Source organism: Carcharodon carcharias, chromosome 13 (assembly GCF_017639515.1).
Source record: "Carcharodon carcharias isolate sCarCar2 chromosome 13, sCarCar2.pri, whole genome shotgun sequence".
NCBI lineage: Eukaryota > Metazoa > Chordata > Chondrichthyes > Lamniformes > Lamnidae > Carcharodon > Carcharodon carcharias.
In genome coordinates, this window is record NC_054479.1 from 103358282 (window position 1) to 103376475 (window position 18194).

The window sequence follows — 18194 nt, forward strand, 5'->3', positions numbered from 1 at the left end:
GCTATATATAATCTGAACATTTTAGATTGTTTAAAATTCATGTGATTTCTATGGCTCAGTATTGAGATAGTTGAAACTGATGCAGACTTCATGGCTGAATGGCCTGTTTCTTTACAGTCACATTCTATGATTGTTTGGGGGATGAGGATGCAGGTCCATAATGGTCAGCTGGGGCTTTCACTCGCAAGAAGATGCAATTTTATTTGGATGCCAGTAGAATAGTTGAAATACAAATCTGATGCTGAGATAATGGAAAACTAAGGAACAGAATGGGAAGTGAGCCCCACAGTTGACTCTTCTAATCCCCGATTGCTGTCTTCCAACATTTCAATCAGCTCTGAGGGTTTCTTCTTCTATGACCCTGAAATTAGAACTGAATTTCTCAAGTTAACATTCTGTTCTCCAACTCTAAATACTTCAGCTTTGAGAGTTTCAGCTGCCTATCAAATAGATGTCAAGGCCTGGATAAGCTAGATCTTTAATCAGCTCAATAATGAAATTGATGGCCTTAAAAATCAGGCGGTTTCTGCACCAAACCAGTTTTACACTTAAGTAGCATAACTCCAGTTTTACATTCAGGCAGTGTAATATCAATTTTACATCTGAGCAAAATAACAGAACTTTGATGCCCAGATAATCCAACTCCAGTTTTATACTTAGGCTGTGCAGCGTCAGTTTTACACTTGGGCAGTGTAATGTCAGTTTTTTATTCTGGTAGTTAGTTGAAAACATGCCCATATATATTTAACAAAAATTGTTATTCTAGCATTTCCAGTAATCCCAGTAATTAACTCAATTTTTCTTAACAGTACTTTCAGAAATCTGTGTAATTTTATCATCCATTACTTAACAAAAATCTTACAGCCAAAAGCAGAAAAAGCAGCAACATTCATGGCATTTAGCACATATAAAGAGAAAAGACATTATCAATTATGAAAGTGAAGGAAGCTATGAGAAGATGTCTTTACCCAGTTGAAGCAGAATCCATTGCAGCTTTTATGGGATTAATAAAAGAAAAAAAGAGAGGTTTGCATTCATATAATGCTTTTCATGACCGCCAAGGTCTCAAAGTGCTTTACAGTCAATGAAGTACTTTTGAAATGTAAAACTGGATAAGTATTTCAAACTTTGGAATATGTAGGCTATGGGGAGAAAGCTGAATAAATTCTACTCTTCTAGAGAAAATTGGTGGTAATGCTGCACTATTTCTGTGTTTTGTGTGTTACAGGTTACTGGGGCACTTCAAGCGCAAGATTAAAGGAGTCCAAAGAGAGGGATAAGTTTTATTCTGATATGTCACAAATTGAAAGTCAATTGTCAACAATTTTAAAGAAAATCAAAAACAATTTTGAGGATGTAGTTACCTTCAAGGTAGAAATGCCAGTTTATGATAGCAACAAAATCTTTGCTTTCTATGTAAGAATAGATGTGTTTTGTGCTAGGAACTTCTATGTTTGCACTGGATATGTCATTTAAATAAGAAATATTTTTGGGCATCATTATTTGAATTAAATATGTTTGCCCTGTATATAAGCTTTTGCATAGCAATTTTGTTTGTTCAAGTACTTGGGACTGTTTTTTGTTAAGGCTAATTCTAAGACATTCTGCTTAACAGTTAGATTAAGCTAGTTTATTATGGAGATTAATAAATAAGGACTGGAAAATTCTTTTTCACTTAGTTTTCCTTCAACTTTGTAGCTTTATGCTAATTCCTGTGCTCAATGTTTGCTATTGCCTCTGAATGATATTTTCTCAAATTTCTGATTACAGGGCCGGCCATATATAGAGAAAATGCAGCGGGACAAAGTGGAGATGCTGTACTGGCTGCAGCAGGAGCGGCGGAAATGTATTCTTCAGAGAGTCTCCGCCAACAGACCCATTCCACCTAAATATCCTCCCCTTCAGTTCAGTTCCTGCTGCTTAGCAGATTAGTGAAGGATTTGTATATTTTGGAAGAGATCCGTCCACCTCACCACACCTCTCCCAATGAAGTTCTGCTCTCTTGCGAATATGTATAATGGAGGTTTCAGGAAAAGAATCACTATAATGCAGAAATAACAGTCTTTCCCCAATGTTGTTATACTCTGTGTTTTCCTCATTGATTCTTGGTGCTGCGCACTTTTCTAAGGGTGCAATTTTCAGACTTTGTAATGAAGATTTATGCTCTAGCTCTCTTAGTTATCTTTATTAGACTCTTGATTTCCCTCCTCTTTTTAATTTTTTTTTAACTAATCTCCCTGTTAAACTACTATGATGCAGGTCTTCATAAGCTTTGTTAAATGGAATATATATTTTCCTCATCCTGTATAATAGCCCTTAGTATATTTAATTTTTCTAAAGTGGTTCTATTTTTAAGATTGGTTTTCCTAGTTAATGTTGCCAAGATTGTTTTCCCATGGATCCAGCTATTTTTTTTTCAAATTCTCTAGCATCCCATCGCTGTTTTAAGTCAAGCATTTATCTTTATTTGGATTCTCTGTTTTTGCTTATTGGTGAGGCTGGATGCTTTTGTAACTTCTTCACTATGCCTTGTAATGCATTTTTGATGAGGACTGTGACTGTTTAAACCTCCACCGTCAACTTTGGACGATTTTGTTATCCTGACTGTGTGTGTGTAGTGAAACTGCAAAAATAGCTGCTTCTTTCTCAGTTCCATGTCTGGGCTTCAAGTTTGCAACCTGGATTTTTTAAGTCAGCATTTTGTTTTACTTCTGCATTACTTGCACCTACTACCTCTGTTGACAGACACTTTGGAAGAATGATCATATTCCCAAGGTTCCAGTCTTCTCTCTACTTCCATGTGTATCATTCATTTCCATTTCAATCGTATTACCATTTAATGTACATGCCTCCTACAGCAGACAAATGAATATATGCGAGAAGAAAATGTTTATGGACCCATACAATCTAATATTGACTGGCACACAGTGAAAAGTCGATGTATTAAGTGTGATGTCTGTCGTAGATAAAATTGAATTTAACCCATACATGGACAAAAATAATCTGTTGCAAATATCTTGAAAAATATCCAATTAAATTTAACATTTTTGTATGGCAGCTCAGCTTTCATTGTATTTTCATTGTCAGTGTATTTGCACAATATGTACTAGACATAGATTGTCAAAGTTCTGCACTAAAATTTGTTTTGTAAGAATGGTGTGGAATGAATTGTTTTAAAAACATTATTCAAGGAAAAATTATCATTTCGGGAGCGTTTTCAGATCACCAGTGAGAATGGTGATGGGTAATTCAGATGTCAGTTCCTTAGTTAATACCCAAATTAACTGAAGCCAAATGATGTTAGAAACTATCTCATGCTGCTTCAAGTTCTCAATGGCTACAACTTAAATCCAGTCTGGTGGAAATCCATATTTTGTAAGTGCATAGGCAGTCCATGGTAGTTCCTGGTAACTTTTAGAACATCATATGGTATATTTTTTATTGCTGAGATAAACTAGTTGCTTCCACTGCTCTCTCCATAAATGAAAATTAAGCACCGTGCATGTGTTGAAACACAGAGGTCCATTGTTGCTGCGCTCTTTTAGACACCCCTTAGGCTGCCCTTGTCAGGGTTGAAGGTGAAGAGGGAGTGGTGAAAAGGAGATGATCAGAGTCAGAAAACTAGAAATTGTAAAGTGGCAAAAGGGTGGAAAGAGTTGTGGATAGGTCGGAAGAGACTGCACAAGGGGAGAAAAAATAGGGTTGTGTTGGAAAGAAAGAAATTTTATGAGAAAAGACCAGGTTGCAACAATGAACAATGCTATTTGTGGATCTTGGGAAGGCTCTATGGTGTTAGGGTCTATGAAGTTGGAAGCCAGAGGGAAAGATCTCTAGAGTAGACGAGGTCACTAATGGTCTCGGAAGCAATGGTTTGATGTTCAATGGCGGGATTGTGATCCAAGGAGGTAGGAGGAGGTGCTGGATGGTTGGTGTTCAGTCTCCTCAAAGTAAATGTCTTTGCCAAGCAACAAGAGTGCTGCACTTGTCAGCAGGTTTAATAATAATGTCTAGCTGGACCTGAGGGTGGGGGGGGGGGGAAGGAGTGTTGAAAGTTCAGAGGAAGTTGGTTAGAGTGAGAGGTGCAGAGAAATTGAGACAGCTGGTCCTGCTACATGCCTTTTAGCTACCAAAAATCTCATACAACTTCCCTTGCATCTTCCTATGAATTTTGGTCTTTTTAAAAATTTGTGGTAAAACCAGTACATAAATAAACATATAATAGGACATTTATTACAGTTTTCACACAAATAGAGACTCAGGGCATTTGGTTTAGTGATGGAAGCTTGATGTAGGGATCAAATGGGGGTCACAACCCTGCAATGTGTGGGAAACAGTCATCTGGTATTCATGTTCCCCAAATTGACCAATTAGTGGCCAGAGAGCAGTCTCGCTGTCCAATTATGCCTCTACCTTGAGGTGTCCCCTCTGCAACTTTTAAGTTTCAAATTAAAAATTCCCTCAGCAACCGGGCTGACATTAAGTGGAAGGAATCCCTTTAAAAGCTGGCCTCTGGCCACAGCTGTGGCAGGTAAATGGGCAGGGCCTCAAAGCCTGCCTGGAACACTGGCTCCCCCTTCTGCCACCAGGAGGCTGCCACCAGGCAGTTGGCCCAGTCCCTGATGTTCAGGGGCCTGCAGGCCAAATGGAAAATTCAAAAGACCTTAATAAGGTTTTAAGCTACTTGCCACTTTTGATCCCCATCCTGCCTCCAGGAAAACAGCCTGGCAGTGGGATCATGCCAGCAAACCAGCATGCGGCCAGCCATGTGAATGGAGGTAAAACTAACAGTTGCAGACCTCTCACAACCCAGAATCACTCACTCATCCTAGGACCACTCTAACTCTTAACACATCCTGGAACTACCCTTCCCCATTCCTCCCAGATCCAGGGATAGGGTTGCCAACTGTGATTAAATGTATTGCTGGAGGTTTCATAACATGAATTTCCCCCATTAATTAGCCAACACATCCATCCTTGCGATGCAGTGCCTTCCTTCGTCAACTGGGAAGCAAAAAGACTCATTACCCAGTCGGATGATGCTTGACTGTTAGCCAAGTGGCCCTTTTATTTTCTCTGTTTTCAGTATTTTTAGATCTGGTAAAGAGAAATGTTCAAAGAAAATGACACAAAAAAACTTTCTTAATGTCCCATGGTTTTTCTCCAAGGTTGCACACAGCAGTTTCCTGGAGATTGATCTTCAATTCCTGGAGATCCACGCCAATCTTGGAGAATTGGGAACCAGGCACCTCCCTTTACAGTCATGGAATTTGATTCCAAAAATACCATCTGTGCAATTAAAACACAATTTGACTTAATTGCTGCAAATCTACATACTTTATAAAATATTATACAATATTTTCCCTAATATCACCTTGAGTAGCTGTGTCTAATTTTGCTTTATAATGTTTCTGTGAAGTGCCTTGGGCTGTATTATCATTTTAAATATAGGTTTTTGTTTGTGATATATAGGATAAAACTGTGCATCTTCTCTCTGACTTATTGTGAGCCAAACCACAGAAGATGCCCCAATAATATGTATTTTTGTCATGCCTGTCATGTAGCCAGTCAAATTTCTCGATTTGAGGACAAATGGAGCCCAACGTTTTAAAAAAATATAAAGATCTGTAATTAAAGCATGAAATGTTGGGGAGAGAGGGAGCAGTTCAGTCACCTGAAAGAGAGGAAGACAAGCTGAGTGCTGCAGTTTCTGGCTGCCTTGCCCAGCATTTCGATCAGCTCCAGGAGAGCTGCTAAACTAAACCCCGGCCTGCCCCTGGTGCAGTCAACATTGCCTGGGGAGGGTGCGCGCGCTTCCAACCTGCTCGGGGAGGGGGAGGGGCGCGCACGCAGCTCAGCCCCGGCTACGGGGCGCGCACGCAGCTCAGCCCCGACTACGGGGCGCGCACGCAGACACCCGGAAGCAGCGGCCGGAGGGAGCTGAGCTGAGCTGAGGTTGACCCCGGGTGAAGGGGGCGCAGCCCCTCCGTTTAGGGGCGGTCCGGGACGCACTGTGGGCGCGATATTGGTCCAGGGAATCACCGCGGAGGTAAGTTTCCGAGGAAGCCCGGGGCCGGTCAAGGCTATTGTTCCCAAGTTTCATCCTCTGTGTGTTTGTTCCTGAGGAGAATCAGTAAGGCCCTGGGGTCTTCAGTGAAGTTTAAAGTGATGGGATTAATTTCCTGGTCTATGGGGAAGGAATTTGCAATTTATCCAGAGCCTTTCAGAGCGCTTTACAACAGTTAGCTACTTTTTGATGTATAGTCACTATTGTAGGAACTGCACAGGGGATGTCAGCCTGGATTATGTGTTTAAGTACCTTGGGTGGCACTTCATCCCCTGACAGAGGTGTGAATAATACCACAGAGATGAGGGAGAAGTTGTTATTGGGGTGTAATCCAATGTGACCCTGGAGCAGGAAGTGTGAAAGACCCCAGGTTAGTGAATACATTCTATGCAGACGATTTTTTTGTCAGAAACGTGTAACTGGGAAGGCAGAAAGATCTAATACTATGTCAGCTTCCCCATTGTCGCCAGTGGAACACCAGATCCCCTCTCCTTGCTGGTGACAGCCACATTTGTATTGAGCACTAATGTCATGCCAGTGATGTGGTCTAAATAGTGTAGCGCCTAACCACTACTTTCTAATGGTGTCTGAATTTGAAGCTTGGGAAAGGTGGTTGGTAATTTCCTGTACGCTTGAACTGTTGTTCTTCCATGGCCAGTTTAACTGAAATCTAATTTCGAAAGTATAGAATAACCAGTAGAAATTTGTTCCATTCCAGGTCAAGACTAGAGTAGCAGAACAATTACTTCTGGCTTTTGTGAGCATTCTAACTGTTCTCTGGGTAAAGAAGTTTCTCATAAGTTCTTTATTGTATTTATGATTGGCTTCAAGCAGCAGCAACAAAAGAAAATGACGATGGCGTTAAGAGGAATCTGTGCTGCATTTCTGCTGTGGGGCAGCCTCAACAATGGAACAATGTGAACATCTCTGTTTCGGAGGCTATCCTTTCTTTCTTCAGGAGGTTTCTTTTTCCCAAGGTTCCCCGTCTATATGAAGGCTCTTTACCTATTTGTACCCTTTCTTATCCCTGCTGTGTGACAGCTCTGCTATAAGTCCCTCTTGTTTCTTTCTTTTCCCATGAACTTTATCACAAGTCTGTGAACAGAAATTGATGTCTTTGAGATCAACACTAGTAAAGGACACCTACCTTAGACCTGACTTATGCTTTCCCTTTCCAATGGCCATTCAACTCTAGAAGTCATTCTTTTCTGGTCATACAGCTAACCTCAGGCAGTTTCAAAGGGCATTTCCATATTATTCCTATTGTTTCTACAGATTCCATTCTAATCGTTCCTGATATTGATTAGCTGTTTCAAAATATTGTGGTTTAAAACTAGTTAACCTACTGCAGGATGGTCATATGAGGAGAGATTGGGCTGACTAGGCCTGTATTCACTGGAGTTTAGAAGAATGAGAGGGGATCTCATTAAAACATATAAAATTCTGACAGGAATGGACAAACCAGATGCAAGGATGATGTTTCCTCTGGCTGGGGGTGGATATAGAACAAGGGGTGGGTATAGAACAAAGGGTCATAGTCTCAGGATACAGGGTAGGCCATTTAGGACTGAGATGAGGAGAAACTTCTTCACTCAGAGAATGAATTCTCTACCACAGAAAGCTGTGGAGCCCACGTCACTTAATTTATTTAAGGAGGAAATAGATTTCTGGACTCTAAAGGCACCAAGGGGTATGGGGAGAAAGCAGGAGTATGGCATTGAGATAGAGGATCAGCCATGATCATATTTAACGGCAGAGCAGGCTTGAAGGGCCAAATGACCTAGTCCTGCTCCTATTTTCTATGTAAAACTTTAACAATTTTTTAAAAAAGCAATAATACACTAACAAGTCTCTAGCGAATTAATCAGGTCTGCTGCAGTAGTGCTGGTTAACCCTTTCCACCTGCATCTCTGGCATTCATACAAAACTTTTATCCAACATAGGAAATGTTTCTTCCCTCGCCCAGCACCACCAAAAATCAATAAATTAACCTCATGCTGTTTGTAGAACTTTGCTAAGTACAAATTGACTGTTTAGTTTGACTACATTACAACAATGACTGGACTTGAAAAAGTAATTTATTGGTTGTGAAGTGCTTTGGGAGTAGCCTGATGATATAAAGTGCTATACAAATGCAAGTAATTTTTCTTCAAAGTGAAAGAAAATAGCAAAAATTGTCCTCAATCTCTAATGCAACAGTAAGCTGAAGAATATGTAAGCAACTCTGCAATGACTAATTGCACTAAAGAGTGTACAGAAGAGATTTAAGAGGATGCTGCCAGGACTGGAAAATTGCAGCTATGTGGGAAGATTGGATAGGCTGAAGTTGTTTTCCTTGGAACAGAGGAGGCTGAGGGAAGATTTGATTGAGGTGTACAAGATTGTGAGGGCCTTGCATAGAGTGGATAGGAAGGGCCTATTTCATTTAACAAGAGGTCAGTAACAGGGGGAGCATAGATTTAAAGTGATTAGTAAAAGGATTAGAGGGGAGATGAGGAAATCACTTTTCACTCAGAGGGTGCTACCTAAAAGGATAGTAGAGGCAGAAACCCTGATCTCATTTAAAAGGTGTCTGGATATGTACCTGATGCTCCATTCACCCAGGGCTACAAACCAGGGGCTGGAAAATGGGATTAGGCTGGCTGGCTTTTTTTGCTGGTGCAGACAGGATGGGCAGAGTGGCCGCCTCCTCTGCCATAAATTTTTCTACATTTTCTAAATGTCTGAAAAGGAGGAATGTGCAGCGATATGTGGAGAGGGTGGAAGTGGCAATTTGTGAACTGCTTCTTGGGAGAGCCAGCATGGACATGATAGGACATGATGATACCTTCTGAGCTTTAACTATTCTATGATTCTTTGACTTGAATTCTTGTGGTTGCTTTCACTCATAGAAAATTGAGAAAGAGCTAAAATAACCGTCAGAAATTTTATATAATTGACAATGCAGATGAAATTGCATCTCAATACTCGTATTGTGAATGTTAGCTGCAACAAAATTTAGGAATCGCAATTTATATGTGGATGTGCTTGCTGCTTATAAAGCAATGAAATGAGTGACCTAACATACCAACAGTAGATGAGATCATTGGACCATTTAGATCTGAAATTAGAAAGCAGGTACATTAATGTATCCCCATTCACGTCAAAATACAACCTGTATATATGATTGAACTTTAGGGACTCATCTGTGGCTAAGGTATTTCATTGCACTATCTGCCAAATAATAAAGGCAACCCAGGTATTCTAAGTGCATCAGAGAGTAACTTGAGATCTGCAGCCCAGCCCTGGATTGTGCTGCATATTTACAAGTGTTTGGATGGTGTTGGGAGTTTACTCCTGAAAAGTGGGAAGTCAGGAAGAAGAAATATATGCCAAAAGCGTACTTCTGGTTTTTGATATTTTCCCCAGATTAAATTCAAGAAAAATATATATTTTTTAAATATTTTTTTATTTAGCGTGATCAAGGGCAAAAGCTTAGCTTACGATGTAATGTGGCAGAAGACAGCTTACTAGAACTCTGTTGTAGAGCATGCAAATATTCTGTTGAATTGTATCACAACATTGTTTTTTTTCCCTCCACCATTGAAGGTGGGCCGAGGTGATGTTTTTACCCAGTTTGTTGGTCTGTTTGTAAACAATATATCTCATAGACAGATTGCACTGAAACTTGGTACACAAGGTATGGCCCAAGAAAGAACTCATTTGTTTTTGGTAACGATCTGGATCCTGGAATTTTTAAAGGATCTGTTAACATTAGGAGATGGGGTGAATTGATTTTTTTAGAATTTTGTGAGTTGTTTTATTTAGAATGTTGATGAGTATTTTAGAACGTTGTGGATTGTCTCATCTGCTGTTGTGGCATTTGCTGTCAAAATGTGAGCAGAGTTTTCAGAGCAAGTTGTTGGATGTAGTTTGGCTTGCCACCACCCCAGTGAGATGGAAGCTCTTAATGAAAAGGCAAATTTTTTTAGCTTTGTAGGTACAGAACATCAACCAGACAGGGAAAAGCCTTAAGGAAGAACTGCCTATATGTAATAACGTTGGATTAACACAGCATGGTGGAGGTATGTGCTCTACTGAGTGCACTCTTCACTTTTGTTTAATGTTTTAGTATTATTACGACACTGGACAAGTCACATCCTAGGGTGAAGCCTGGCCTAATAGATCCTAACCTTGTTTCTTAGAAACTGTGGAGAAAAGATACAGAACAAATTCACAGGAGTTTATTGATGAGCTTTTAACATAAAGAATAAAACATTTATTAAACATGGAAAAATGAATTATATTACACCAGACAAAAAGTTTGGAAAGATCTCAATATAAATGCAGGAAAATTATTCAAACTCACACTATTCTTTTTATCCTGGCAATACCCTTACAGACACACAAATCTAGTGAAGATTTACCACTATCTTAACACCAAGGCTCCTTGCTTGGGCTGACCCAGTTGCAAATGCTTTTCTTCCGGCAGATTCCTGAGCATTCACTAGATGCTCCTTCTGGAGCTGGTACCCCTCCCTGAGACACCCAAAACTGCATTCTTATCTGACTATTACTTCAACTGAAGAGCAAACACATGAATTCCCTAAACTCAGTCCCCAACAGCCTTGCAGTATTTCTTATCAGAGAGCTTAGAATTCCTGCCTGCAGAAGACCTGACTCTTTTGCTAGGAGATCCCTCCAGACCTCCCTGCACCAAGCTCACAAAAAAACTAAATGAAGCTGAAACCATGGTCCACATTTCTTAACACACAAATATAAATTGAAGTTATACATTGTTCCTAACAGTATTACGTTTGGGTGCTAGTGATAACACTCATCTTTGAGTCAGAATATCGTGGATTCATGCCTCATTCTGGAGACTCGCGTATGTTTGCACTTTAGCACAATACTGAAGAAATGCTGTACTATCAAAGGAGTTATCTTTCAGATGGGGTAAATGAGGCCCCCTTAGCCTGTTCGGCTGGACAAATCCAAAGGAACTATTTGAAGATGGGAGGAGGGTGGGGGGCAGTTCTCCTGGTGTACTGAATTCAGCATTGCTAAACACAAATTATCTGGTAATTTATCACATTGATGTTTGTGGAACCTTGGCTATACTTATCATTACAACAGTGAATACATTTCAAAAAATACTTAGTTTGAGATGCCTAAAAATATCCTGAGATTTTGAAAGACAAGTCTTTCCCTTTTTATATTGAAATGTAGTGTAGTAACGAACACTGGTGACAAATTGAATATCAAATTAGTAGGAAAAGTAACATGTGTAGTACAATATTGATGTGCCATGCTGCTCTGTGTTAGGCATGGGCTACCTCTGTAATCTTACCATACAATGAATTCCTATTGTTGCCATTCAAGGTAAGGCATGGAGGGTGGCATGTGCAAGGGAAAATTAGAAGGCAAGTCATTTCCCTCCTTACTGATGTACCCGTTACTGGTTAAGGAGCCGGAAAATGGCCAGATTGCTCTGTCCGCTATAAAATAGTGTGCAGCATAGGAACAGAGGAGATAAATAGTAAATAGCATGTTTATTACCATCACTGAAAGAAACTGAAGTGCCATTGCAGGCATTTTCACTTCATAACATTTTAAATTGAACAATGTCAGTACAGAAGATTTGAATTTTTGAAATGCATTTTAATTCTGTGACTGCGCTAGGGAGCAAAACCTTTCTTCAACCGAATGTTTTTGGTCAACGACAGAGAATTTTATTGAGGGTAAGGGAATAACATTCAAATAAAGTTACAGCATTAAAGTTAGTAAGTCACATCACCAGATTATTAAAATTGGGCAGAGTGTAAAACACAGTGAGGAAGTGCTAAAGTTTATTTTACTTCATTCCAAAAGTAAAAAAGAAATGCAATGATCCAAAGATCTGCTAATGATTGTTAGCCAATTTTCAGATAATAACCTCACAACTTGAAACATGAAAGTTTAATAATTGGGTATTGTGTACAGTTTTGGTCTCCTTACCTAAGGAACGAAATACTTGCTATAGAAGGAGAGCAACGAATGTTCACCAGACTGATCCCTACGAGGGGAGACTGGGCCTGTATTCTCTGTAGTTTAGAAGAACGAGAGGTGACCTCAATGAAGCATACAAAATTCTTATAAGGCTCAGCAGGCTGGATGCAGGAAGGATGTTTCCCATGGCTGTGGGAATCTGGAACCAAGGGACACAGTCTTAGAATAAGAGAGAGGCTATTTAGGACTGAGATGTGGAGGAATTTCTTCACTGGGAGGGTGGTGAATCTTTGGAATTCTCTACCCCAGAGAGCTATGGAGGCTCGGCCATTGAGCATATTCATGACCGAGATTGATAGATATCTAGGTATGAAAGACATCAAGGGATATGGGGATAGTATGGGAAAATGACGTTGAGGTAGAATGTCAGCCATGATCTAGTTGAAAGGCAGAATAGGCTTGAGGGGCTGAATGGCCTACTCCTCCTATGTTTCTAACATAATGGGCCCAATCTTGCGAACAGATAATACATTTGTTACTTGCTGTCAACTTCATATTAATGTTGACGATTTTTAAATATTTTCTGTGCTACTACAATATTTCTCTCATTATTTTTAGGGATATAATAAGGCTGCTTCAGGTGGAAACCATTGTTATCATGGAGGAACGAACCCGCAGTTGTTTGTTACAAAATCGCTCTGCACTTGAGCAAGATATCAAGACCTCGTACATTATGGACCATCTAATAAGTGAAGAGGTTCTGAGTCTAGATGATGAACAGAAGGTTAAAAGCCAGGTGACTGACTATAGCAAGGTGTTGTTAATAATGTGCATGGCAGGGTTGCTCATCGGCGTGTTCAGAGTTTATCTACACTTGTGCTAAAGCTCATGTGCAGTCACTGTTTGCTATGCTGTCAAATTGATTTATTTCCTTGGTGTTGGCACACAGAAAAAAATCTTATGTCATCACTAATTAGTCAATCCAATAGATTGTACTATTTTTTACACACTGGTGTTAATATTAGCGCAACACATTTTGGCATTAATGTGGGGGAAGCAGTGGCATAGTGGTATTATCACTGGACCTCTAATCCAGGGTCCCAGGGTAATGCTCTGGGGACCCGGGTTTGAATCCTACCATGTGGAATTTGAATTCAATCCATAAAAATCTGGATTAAAAGTCTAATGATGACCATGAAACTATTGTCAATTGTCATAAAAATCTATCTGGTTCACTAATGCCCGTTAGGGAAGGAAATCTGCCGTCCTTCCCTGGTCTGGCCCACATGTGACTCAAGGCCCACAGCAATGTGGTTGACTCTTAAATGCCCTCTGAAATGGCCTAGCAAGCCAGTCAGTTGTATCAAAACAGCTGCAAAGTCTATAAGGAATGAAATCAGAGGAATGAAACTGGACGGACCACCTGGCATCAACTTAAGCACCGGAAAAGACAATGGCAAACTCAGTCCCCCTTACTAACATTTAGGGGCTTATGACAAAATTAGCAGAGCTGTCCCACAGACTAGTCAAGCAACAGCCTGACATAGTTGTAGTCACGGAATCATATCTTACAGATAATGTCCCAGATACCACCATCACCATCCCTGGGTATGTCCTGTCCCACCAGCAGGATAGATCCAGCAGAGGTGGTAGTGGCACAGTGGTATACAGTCGGGAGGGAGTTGCCTGGGGAGTCCTCAACATCGACTTCAGATCCCATGAAGTCTCATGGCATCAGGTTAAACATGGGCAAAGAAACCTCCTGCTGATTACCATGTACCTCCCGCCCACCCGCTCAACTGAAGAATCAGCACCACTTAGAGGAAGCACTGAGGGTGGACTTCTATGTCCGGCACCAAGAATGGCTTGGTAGCACCACTACAGATTGAGTTGGCCGAGTCCTAAAGGACATAGTTGCTAGACTGAGTCTGAGCAGGTGGTAAGGGAACCACTGAGAGGGAAAAACACACTTGACCTCATCCTCACCAATCTGCCTGCTGCAGATGCATCTGCCCATGACAGTATTGGCAGTAGTGACCTCCGCACAGTCCTTGTGGAGACAAAGTCCCGTCTTCACGTTGAGGATACCCACCATCATGTTGTATGGCACTACCACTGTGCTAAATGGGATAGATTTTGAACAGATCCAGCAACTCAAAACTGGGCATCCAAGAGGCACTGTGGGCCATCTGCAGCAGCAGAATTGTACTCAACCACAATCTGTAACCTTTTGGCCCAGTATATCCCCCACTCTACTGTTACCATCAAGCCAGGGGATCAATCCTGCTCATGAAGGGTGCAGGAGGGCATTCCAGGAGCAGCACCAGGCATACCTAAAAATGAGGTGTAAACTTTTTAAGCTACAGCTCAGGTCTACATGCATGCCAAGCAGCATGCGATAGACAGAGCTAAGCAATCCCACAACCAACGGATCAGATCTAAGCTCTGCACTCTTGCCACATCCAGGCATGAAAGATGGAGGACAATCAAACAACTCACTGGAGGATCCACAAATATCCCCATCCTCAGAGATGGGGGAGCCCAGCACATCAGTGCAAAAGATAAGGCTGAAGCATTTGCAGCAATATTCACCCAAAAGTGCCCAATGGAATGGATGATCCACCCCTGCCTCCTCAGGGGTCCCCAGCATCACAGATGCCAGTTTCCAGTCAATTCGATTTATTCCACGTGATATCAAGAAACGGCTGAACTGGATACTGCAAAAGCGGTGGGCCTTGATAATATTCCGATAATAGTACTGAAGACTTGTGCTCCAGAACTTGCTGCACCCCTCGCCAAGCTGCTCCAGTGCAGATACAACACTGGCATCTACCCAGCAATGTGGAAAATTACCCAGGTATGTCCTGTACACAAAAAAAGGATGAATCCAACCTGCGCCGATTACTACCCCATCAGTCTATTCCTGATCATCAGTAAAGTGATGGAAGGGGTCATCAACAATGCTATCAAGCAGCCCTTGCTTAGCAATAACCTGCTCACTGATGCTCAGTTTGGGTTCCACCAGGGCCATTCAGCTCCTGACCTCATTGCAGCCTTGGTTCAAACATGGACGTAAGAGCTGAACTTCAGAGGTGAGGTGAGGTGAGAGTGAGTGCCCTTGATATCAAAGCAGTATTTGACTGAATAAGGCATGAAGGACCCCTAGAAAAACTGGAGTGAATGGGAATTTGAGGAGACAATCTTGGTTGGTTGGAACAAAGGAAGATGGTTGTGGTTGTTGGAGGTCAGTCATCTCAGTTCCGGTACATCACTGCAGGAGTTCCTCAGGATAGTGTCCTAGGCCCGACCATATTCAGCTGCTTCATCAATGACCTTCCTTCCATCATAAGGTCAGAAGTGGGGATATTCGCTGATGACTGTACAATGTCCAGCACCATTTGCGACTCCTCAGACACTGAAGCAGTCCATGTCCAAATGCAGCAAGACCTGTATAATATCCAGGCAAGTAACATTCATGTGCACACAGGTACCAGGCAATGACCATCTCCAACAAGAGAGAATCTAACCATCGCCCCATGATATTCAATAGCATTACCATTGCTGAATCCCCCATTACCAACATTCTGGGAGTTACCATTGACCAGAAACTGAACTGGACTAGCCATATAAATACTGTGGCTACAAGAGTCGGTTGGGCTAGGAATCCTGCGACGGGTAACTCACTTCCTGACTTCCCTGAGCCTGTGATCATCTACAAGGCACAAGTTAGGAGTGCGATGGAATAATCTCCACTTGGCTGGATGAGTGCAGCTCCAACAACACTCAAGAAGCTCAACACCATCCAGGACAAGGCAGCCCACTTGACTGGCACCCCATCCACAAACATTCATCCTCCACCACTGATGCACAGTGGCAGCAGTGTGTACCATCTACAAGATGCACTGCAGGAACTCACCAAGCTTAGACAGCATCTTCCAAACCCACAACTGCTCCCGTCTAGAAGGACAAGGCAGCAGAAGCATGGAACACCACCACCTGCAAGTTCCCCTCCAAGCCACTCACCATTCTGACTTGGAAATATATTGGTGTTCTTTCACTGTTGGAGTCAAAATCCTGGAACTTACTCCTTAACAGCACTGAGAGTGTACCTACACCCACTGCAGTGGTTCAATAAAGCAGCTCACCACCACCACCTCAAGGGCAATTAGGGATGGGCAATAAATGCTGGTCTAGCCAGAGACGCCAACATGCCGTAGAAAAAAATTTTAATAACACATTTGGGTATGATATAATATATTTTTGTTGCTAACGTGCGTTGAGATTTACTTATAAAAAGTTAGGCCTGAATTTTCCAATGAGTGACAATCACCGTCGGCTTGCCACTCCGCTCCTGTTTTTTTTTTGCACTAAGATGGAATGCCACATTTCTGAACCGGACTTCAAAACCAGGCTGCTTTGGAAATGTGGAGTGTACCTGTCCTCCGTAGTGCAGGATCATCAGAGAAAGCCAAGCCATATCCCCTTTTTTATGGCACTAGCTGCTGTAGTTTGGTAACTCTTCATTAATGAACACGCTGAAAAGCTTTGGGACATTTAAATAGCTTTTCAGTGTTTTAGTGAATGAGTGAGGTTTGTGGGCAGGGTGGCAGAGTGCTAGTTGTGTGTGGTGGTAGAGAGGTCAGGTTGGCTTAGGGTAGAGTTGGAAGGTCAGCAGTAGAGTCGGAGGGTCGGTGGAGAGAGTGTTGGTGGCGGTGGGCAAGTCAGAACGTTAGGGTTGGAGTTGGAGACTTGGGTTGGGAGCCGGGTGGGCTCAGTGGAGAGTTGGGGCCAGGGGGTCATTTGTACGGTTACCCAGGCATTAGACATGGTGTTTTTGTGTCTAATATTTCCTGGGTAACTATCTAGGTAAGTAAATTGGAACCCTCTGAAGTCTCTGACTGTAATGAGTTGGGGATTTTTTCAGTGTGTCCCGGGGAACAGGAGAATTGCCCATCAAAAGTTGAAACATCCCAGGCAATTCCTGTGGAGTCCTTGCGTTGGACTTTCAAGAGGCCCCGTGGAGCATCCTCCAGGATAGTTTTGGCCTCTGATTATCTGGAGACCAGAAGATCTTGGCCCTAGTTGCAAGATGTTCATAATGTTCAGTTAGGAATTAATTTTCAAGCATAAATTATTTTTTCCTATGAAAATTGTGACACTTAAGATCTCTTCAACAATGAAGTCACCTCGATTTGTTATGGGCTGATAGCACTAAAGATTGGCAGTCCATCCACCATCTTAAATACACACCTCCCACCTTGAAGGACACACCACCACCTCGACGGCAATTCGTGATGGGTAATAAATTCTGGCCTTGCCATTGATGCCCACATCCCATGAATGAATTATAAACAGAAATCACCTCCAAGCCCCCCCACCAAATCACACATCAACTTGGACACCTATCATCATTCCTTCATTCTTGGAAGTCCCTACCTTACAGCACTGTTGGGAATACCTTCATCACAAGCATTGAAGGTGACCCACCACCACTTTCTGATGGGCAACGAGGGATGGATAATAACTGTTTGTCTTGCTTGCAATGCTGATATTCTGGGATGCATTTTAAAATGTGTTTTGCTGGAAGATGAATCCTCAGTTATGATTTTTTTTTTCCAGGCTACACAGAAAGAACGGGCTGCTTCACTTCTAAGTATAATTCTTGAAAAGGATAATTATGCTGTCATATCTTTCTACAATGCGTTGCTGAATGAAGGATACAAGGAACTTGCTGCATTACTTCAAGATTGTCTTCCAATTATCTCCACATCTACAAATAAAAGTTCTACAGTTGGTTTGACAGCTTATGGTTAGTATATTTTGTGCATGATATACTTTTCAGGTTTTCTTTCTGTAGTTAAATGTTTGCCTTTTATTGTGATGGATATTGATCAAAAAAAATGTGGGTGCTTAACTAAGCTGCTAATTTTTCTTCTGTCCAGCACCTTAAAGTTGTTTCATCACTTTTCAGTGCAGATATGGCACAGATTATCTTGGGGGTTATTTAACACTTAATACCCATACTTAAGAGGGGCCTCCTAATTCTTAGTGCTCTGGTGTTTTTATTTTGCCAATGAGTTCAGCTGCTCAATGGAGAAGAAATTACAGAGCAGTTGACATTGAAGTGATATGTCCTGGGGTATACATTTACATTACTATAGTC

At 41.6% G+C, this 18194-nt stretch overlaps 2 protein-coding genes across 20 annotated transcripts in view; both read left to right on the forward strand.

Moving 5' to 3' along the window:
• Positions 1-1932, forward strand: part of ccdc87 (coiled-coil domain containing 87) — a 109541-nt gene extending 107609 nt beyond the window's left edge. Inside the window, exons 19-20 of the mRNA XM_041203112.1 lie at positions 1229-1371; positions 1771-1932. Coding sequence (XP_041059046.1) covers positions 1229-1371; positions 1771-1932 — 305 coding nt within the window. The remainder of the gene's footprint in view (positions 1-1228; positions 1372-1770) is intronic.
• A 3981-nt stretch (positions 1933-5913) lies between these two features.
• apaf1 (apoptotic peptidase activating factor 1) overlaps positions 5914-18194 on the forward strand; it is a 216482-nt gene continuing 204201 nt past the window's right edge. For all 19 annotated transcript variants that reach the window (XR_005944817.1, XR_005944818.1, XR_005944819.1 and 16 more), the window contains exons 1-3: positions 5914-6046; positions 12650-12827; positions 17651-17840. Coding sequence is in view for 11 of the 19 variants with exons in the window: in XM_041202763.1 (XP_041058697.1) it covers positions 12690-12827; positions 17651-17840 (328 nt within the window). In the remaining 8 variants the exon portion in view is untranslated. The remainder of the gene's footprint in view (positions 6047-12649; positions 12828-17650; positions 17841-18194) is intronic.